The sequence below is a fragment of the Aplidium turbinatum genome, chromosome 14 (assembly GCF_918807975.1).
Source record: "Aplidium turbinatum chromosome 14, kaAplTurb1.1, whole genome shotgun sequence".
NCBI lineage: Eukaryota > Metazoa > Chordata > Ascidiacea > Aplousobranchia > Polyclinidae > Aplidium > Aplidium turbinatum.
Genome location: NC_137485.1, coordinates 6,644,251 through 6,651,887, shown reverse-complemented (window position 1 = coordinate 6,651,887; position 7,637 = coordinate 6,644,251). Strand labels below are relative to the sequence as shown.

The 7,637-nt window shown below is 39.0% G+C and overlaps 1 protein-coding gene across 1 annotated transcript; it reads right to left on the bottom strand.

Annotated features, from left to right (window-relative positions):
* Window positions 1–3,428: 3,428 nt before the first annotated feature.
* LOC145782797 (uncharacterized) lies at window positions 3,429–7,557 on the bottom strand. The gene is made up of 5 exons (XM_082594560.1): window positions 7,457–7,557; window positions 7,144–7,257; window positions 6,585–6,701; window positions 5,899–6,009; window positions 3,429–5,696 (listed from the first exon to the last, which is right to left on the bottom strand). The coding sequence occupies exons 1-5, from the start codon at window positions 7,515–7,517 to the stop codon at window positions 5,518–5,520; spliced, it is 582 nt and encodes a 193-aa protein (XP_082450686.1). The 5' UTR covers window positions 7,518–7,557; the 3' UTR covers window positions 3,429–5,517.
* Between the last annotated feature and the right edge of the window lie 80 nt (window positions 7,558–7,637).

Here is a 7,637-nt window from a genome sequence, read left to right as displayed (position 1 = left end):
TCTACATTCAGCGGCACATTATGGATAGATATTTCCAGGCAATGTCACATTTCAACAATCGGAAACTTCACTCTGTCAATCTCGGTAACCGGCCCTGCGTCAAAAGCCTCTACATTCTACAAGTATGCGAAACTACCAGAAATAACGGTACCCGGTCATTTGGTCGACAGAACGATTAATTTTAGAGTTAGGGTTAACTAACCCTAACCCAGGGTTACCTAACCCTATAACTCTAATCTAACTCTAACCCAAATGTCCTGTCGACCAAATGACCGGCTACGGAATAACCTATCAAGGCTTTGTCAGACCGAGAATAAAAATTTAAAACCAAACCGATACTTTAGATCTGAGGTTGTGTAGATAATACTTTTTGTGTTCTTAAAATGTAACGAGATCTGTCCAAAGCTTATGATCTGACCACAGAATTGTTCGCCTCGTTAGCTCAGTGGTTACGCGCCCGGCTCAAGATCGACTCTGGAGGTGTGCGCTTGAGCAACGCATTTCAGGACTGCTCTTCATTTAGCGGCACCTAGTGAATGGAAGATTTCCCCGGCAAAAACACTTCAACAATTGGAAAAACTTTACTCGTCTTGGTAACCGGCCCTGGCCCCTGCGTCAAGAGCCTCTACAAGTATGCGAAACTACCAGGAATAACATATGAAGGTTTTGTCAGTCCGAGGGTAAAGATTGCTTTTTTTGATGAAATTTTCAGGATTTAGCTTGAGCAAAGGCTTTGATTTTGAACTGCTGTATTTGGAGCACCGTAACTGCTAGAAAAAAAATCAGAACATGAAAGTTGTTGCATTTTCAACAGTCTTTTACAGTATGTTTACAAATTTTGTGTATTTTCTTTTTAAAATGCCTTAAATGACTAAAATTTCTGACAAACTACAAAAATTCTGTGTTTTTTTGATTTTTTTTCGCTTCCGTTTAGATATCTGAAAAAAATCTTCAAACTGCGATAAACTTCACCGGTAGATGTCAGGCAAGTACTACGCTTGCCGCACAAAGGTTGTCACGGAGATATCGACGCGTTTTGCGAAGAAAGACGTGGATACTGGATATACCTCACTTTGCACAAAAAATGACAGTTTTTTGTAAATAATTGATAATTGCAGAAAAAATTTAAATATAAACTTAGTAATTTCTTTCAACTTTTAGACAATACAAGTCTTCCTCTTTCTAAAACATTAACTACCGTAAACCGGGGCTACATTGAACGCTTTTTGACTTCAAAATGAAGTGCATCAGCGGTTTCTTAACCTATCCGCACTAAATTGCAATATGTTAGGGGGACCAACTAGGTCTCTAAATAGCACAAACAACATTCAGTTTTAATCTCTATCTTAACCGCTTTTTTTAGAAAATTGTCGGTGTTCAAAGTAACCCCGTGATCGGGGTTACTTTGAACAGACGTGAATTGTTTACGTTTGTTCAAATTTGGCTGTATATGAGGTTACTTTAAACACATTGAAAGTTTTTAAAAAGCCTTTTTGATATCGGTACCGTAGTATATTGACAATAAACAACATATTTCACTGAAGAGAACATATTTACACAAACTGGTACACGAATTGGCAATAGCAATTATTATGCTACAGGAAGACAAGGAATATGGCTCAAAACAGTTCATATTAACGTAGGTTTTGCAACTACTTTCCCCACATGTATTCGAAGTCAGGAAATCGAAGAATATTTCTGTTATTCAGAGGAATGGCTTTGGGCTGTACTTTGACAATATCATCCCACTCATAGAGCATCTCATCTTCGGTTTGGGGCCATCTCCATCCATTTCGATTGCACTTTGTCAATGTCGATACCACCGCTCCTTCGCTCTCAACACTTGTCACTTTACCGGGAAACTGTTGCTCTTCGTATTCAACAATTATGTACTCTCCAATTGCAATATATTTTTTGTTAGATTCTTCTGCTTTATTTTCTTCAATATCACCATCAGAAACCGTATCATCCTCTGAAGCACCATCTTCTATGCTTTCGTCCTCATACGACTCATCGCCTTCCGATTCATCTTCACCGTCCGTACCGGTAACTGCAGTTGCACTTTTAGATGTGCCTGCAAAAATATTTATCCAGAACAGCAGTGCAATGAAATCGAATGAAGTTAATGATGTGCTTTCATAGCAGAAATATATTAGACACCAATACCAGTACTGGTACATAAAATTAAGTTATTTAACCTTTGCAATAAAACTAACAAAACAGAGGATTCTAGAAATAAAAGAATGGTTACCGGTATGTGCTCTGGTGCTCACCTGCTTCTGCTATCTCATCACATGTGATGCTTTTCCCTGGAATGGCATTGATCTTCTTTCTTCTCTTCTTTGGTCTGTCCTCATCCACATCATTCTGAGCACTCCAAGAACTGCATCTGACACTCTGCGAGCTGTGTCGGTACCGGTACTGGCATCGCCATTTTCATTCAAATCATAGTCTGGAAGCCGTTCCAACACTTTTTGCGGATCGAAAGGATGAATACCGCATTTTCGAAATCCACTTTTGACGTTCAAAGTAACCCCAGAATACTGTTCAAAGTAACCCCATCTAGCATATGACTCAAGCTTTTCAAAACTACTACAAAAAAACTCGATGTGCATATTGATATAACTTGCTTATGACTTACCCTTCAATTGATAAAAAGGTCTTGGCCAAAAGCGTTAAAACCACTCAGACACACAGTGAAGTATTCTTACCTTGCCAAAACTGATTATTTCCCTCAAAATCGAGGTTGAAAGCAAACTAGTCTCAAAGCAGCAATCTTCTTTTTTTTCGAACAGAAAGGGTGTCCATAAATAGTTTACCATACACTATTTACAAATTGACTGCTAAACAGAAAAATAAAATAAGCGAAGATACGTTTTTAGGTAAACATACAATGAACAAACAAAATAAAAAAAAATGTTCAAAGTTACCCTGGCGTTCAAAGTAGCCCCGGTTTACGGTAATAAAACTTTTCTGTTTTTAGTGAACCACCCAGCAAACTGTCCACTTGAAGCGGTTTACTGTCTCTTATCTTTAGTCTCGTCCTGTTGCTCAACACAACAAACAGTGTACCAGCCTCATTTTTTTAATCAAATATCGATTTCGCTTTTAAAGCATCTTTAGTTGAAATCGATATTTGATTTAAAAAATGAGGCTGGTACACTGTTTGTTGTCTTTCTAAAACAGTCAGACTCATGCAGTTTGGCAAACAAAAAGACCAGATTTATCTATTTATCAAATGACACCACAATGCCGCGTGTATACGCGCGGTCGGCACTGGTAGTCTGTATTCTCGCTATCATCAAACTTTGTAGCCACCACAAACCAACCCTACAAATTTCATACCACGACCGTAGTTAACTAGTTAGTCAGTCATTTGAAGTTTTGCAGTGCAACAAACGAGACAAAAGCTAGTTGAAACGTGAATTTATTCTGCTCTTGTTGAAATAATTAACGTTGTTTCATCATAATCATCAGAATCGTGGTGGAAATCACAAAATAAATTCCATTTTTTTGCAACAAACCACAAAATCGTCACTTGAAGATCACGCCATTCCCACACCCAGCAGTGAACAACCTCAAAGAATTATCAAGCTATAGCAACAAAAATAATCTTCATAAAAACACAAGAACTTAAATAATTTGCATGTGACATCTTCTTTGGGGTAGGGATCAAAAGATGTTCTAATGCGAAATTGTGAAGAGTAGCTTTTTAAAAAATAACATTTCGCGATTGAAAACATGCGACGACATATCAAGATAGAAATAAAACAGTGATGCATTGTACGTATATTATTATGAACAATTGCGCGTTGCTTTGGGTACACAAGACTGACATTCCGCAGTAAATTTAATAACAGCTTGACACCCGCAAGGTCGAAACATCATTCTGTTATGACTTTAGAAAAGTGCTAAGAATTGTTAAAAGCGTCGAAATAGACACAAAGTACTGTGGAAACTTGAAACAAAATGTAGCAACACCGAAGAATATGCTGCAACTACAACAGGTTACCAGGAAAAGGTACACGGTTGCCAGGATCAAACTGAAAGTTTTAAGCAGATCATTCAATAAAACCATTAATTTCCTAAAGCGTAGAGTAATGTAATTGTAAGACTATTACATTTTCTTTGTAGGACTTGACTTTGTAAGACTTTTCTTTGAAGACTCGAGTATTTTTCTTATTTTTTTTCTTTTATATTTTCCCCCCGATGCCCTCCGCCCCAAAAACCTCGCGCTGATGTATTTACTATTCTACAAAACTTCATAGATTGAGCGATTGGGTATTGCAAATGGTGCATGCAAGTTAATGCAAAGATAGATTGTAGCAACACTAAAGTAGCAAACACACGATATATGCAAAAAAGCAACTTAACACTGATTGATCACTCGGCTGAAATGCGAACTTAAAATGCAATTTGACTAAAAAAAAACACAACACAGTTTATACTATGCGGACAGAACAGAAAAAGTAACACGAATAAATTGACTCTAAAGTAACATCACAAGTGGACAGTACCGTTAAGTTGGAAACACAAACCTCCTTGACAGCATTTAAACAACAAGAGTTTGATAACACAAACCTCCTTAATGACAGGAGACCATATGTCTAGCCAATTGAAAACATGCTCGTGGAAGGTGATACTGTGTAATGTACATAGGTTATTGACAGCCATGATCGCGTTAAGAAACTGAATATGAATAGAGATGTGCTTTCCTTTAAAGCTAAGTATGAAGCAAGTCGGAACTTGTACAGAAAAAGTAACTAATGTGCACACCGCACAAATTCAACCACAACGCTACAGTTGTGGTTACAACAAAGAAACTGATTCTGTCTAATCGTCATCCAGTCGTCTCTTCTTTGGTAGATGAGACCTGTCATTTGTCCTTGCAGCCATTTCACCATGTTTCCCGTCGTTGGAGTTGATTGTATCGAGGTTCCTTACCCTGATGTCTTCTCTCACCAATATTTATCTCTCTTTTGGTCTCCCAACTTTGTTACCCTGGACAGAAAGCTTTTTGGCCTATGACCAAGAAACTATTATGATGAAAATATTGCGTGGAATATTATTGCGCCACACATGAACAAGCTACTCACATACTGATCGTGCAAAGATACTTCACTTGCTTGAAGTAGAAAATATCGTGAAGCCATAAGAAAATCTTGAAGGTTTTATGCGTTTCCACCTTGCATCAGCATTGGGCTAAATTGTTAGTACTCATCAGCACAGCCGTCGTTGGCTAACCACATCGGTGCAGCAGCGACGATAGACATGAAACTTTCAATTCGAGCATGTAACCTAACCAGCAAAATCCGTTCTTTTTACATTCTGCAGATGTAGAGTCAATGTAAAAAGAAGGAATTTGCGAGCTGGGAAAATATAGCTCGTCGGCGCAGCGCTAATGACTCTCAAAATGCGGAAACAACTTCCCATCGCTAACCACACTCGAGTACCGGTGCACAAGCTTCGTAGTAGATGCCAATACCGAAGACATGGCGCTGAGCAAGAGTGCCCACTTCAATACACTTCTTCATCTTCACCCCAGACTTCTGAGGGAGGGGGACTTGATTTTTTTGGGGCAAGTCGGGGGGACTGCTTGTACTTCATCGTCGTCGATGTATGGCTGGGACGGGGCAGCGACCGTCGTTGTGACGTCATAGGAGAGGCAGTGCGGGGACCTGGAAGACTTCTTCGCACTAAAAAATTAATTTAATTGTTGTTAATTTCGATGCAAATAATTCAAAAGCGTTCGTTTAATCCAGTCCGGTTCCTCGTCCAGTGCTTGGAGTTTTGGTTTACACTTCTGTTAGAAATAAACTACTGTATGTCATCAAAGAGTAACTCACAAGTCACAACCATATATTCTGGTTTACTGAGGAATAGTAAAGCAGAACTAACTTGATGGTATTGCTGAAGATGCTCCAGGAGTAGATAGACCACTCTTTGGTTGTAGTCGAGATACCCTGGACGGAGGAGCCATGAGGGATGACTTGGCTGCAGGACGATACGCTAAAGGAATACAGTTTGATACCAACCACTTCAATAATTAATCAGTTCAGTATAGCTTCCCAGACAATAAAATCCGTCATTTTTATACGTTTGCAGATGATGGTTCAACGTTTGCAGATGTTGAAACAATGTAAAAATGATGGATTTCGGCGTCTGGGTTTGGAAGAGAAGTAATTTTAGAATACCACACCCGTGTAGATTTTTTGGCGAAAACATTTGAGTTCAATATCTATGTTACTTCGTAACTTTTTGCATTACTTTTGAACAATGTCACCCAAACCAGTAAATCTGTTGTCAAAATTAAAAATAATAATCAGTTTGAAAATCATCTTTTTTTAGCGCGTTTATTTTCATAGCGAAATCGGTTCTTTTAGAATGAAATTTAATATCAATTGGTAGGTTACTTTTTAAAACCACCTAATAACTATATCTCAGTGATTTAAAAATCGCAATGCTTAAGTTGATAAACTATAGGAGCCACCGCATGCCGTTCAGCACAGGCACTGGAGCTCGGGAGGTAGCCTATAAAATGTTACAGACATAAAGAAAACGTTAAGAGACAATGATTCACTCACTCGTTGGGTGCTTCTCGTCACGGTTGGTTGGTTCGGTGAAATGCGAGTTGGAGCTTGACGTTTGCTTAATCCGCGATGGGGGAAGAAGACTCCTGGAGAATGCTCCGGGAGCTTTAACTGGAATTGGGATACGAATGAAAAATGATGCAAGGAGTGAATTCTATTGCAATTCAAGACTAAGTTAGTTCCGATTGAATTTTCAAGTGTGACGAAAACAGACCAGGCATTGCGCACTTGTTCAATAGGCGCAACAAATATGACTCTGCAATACTTTGAGTATGAAGCTTCTTTCGAATAAACATAAATAGATCAGAAAATAAACATCAACAAGATGATAAAAAATATTTTGCACAAATACAAAACAGACAACAGGAAGCAGAGAAGGGGAATCTGGTCAGTGGTCATCGAGTCAGCTGCTCTCATTACTTTGGCACGGTAATAAGTGCCTTGCTGAGACACAGGCGTGTGCTCTGGAGCGGTGTCGAACCAACGTTATCACCACTCGACCAGGCAGCAGACAAGTCATGATGTGAATGTGGAATCTATCACAGATTCTTACGTGCTGGGCTTCCAGATCGAGGAGTGGTTGCAGTTCTTTCATTGTTCATTGCTGTCGGTCTCTGTAGCTTCGGTGAGTTCTGTAGCCTCTCCAGTCTGGATGGAGTATGTGGCCCTACATTAAATTACGATGTCACACTGTACAGATCTCACGGCCCGGCCAGCCCAAAGGACCAAAAAGCGAAGTCACCACTCAATCAAGCCTATTCATATAGAGTATAGTCTATAAAGACCAAAAGAGACTCACAAAACTTGATGTATTTTTATTTGTTACTTTGCATTCAAATGCAATGAACCAGTACTATTGAACTTACGCTTGGAGATCTCCTCTTCTTGATCGATACGGGCTGGATATAAACCGTGTGCAGTGGTCATTGTCTGGCTTGGGACTGGTAGATGATGGGATTGAGCGGGTGAGCCTAGCAAATACACTCCACAATAGTATTGATATTGATATTGCAATGATATTGATATTGATATTGGTATTGATATTGG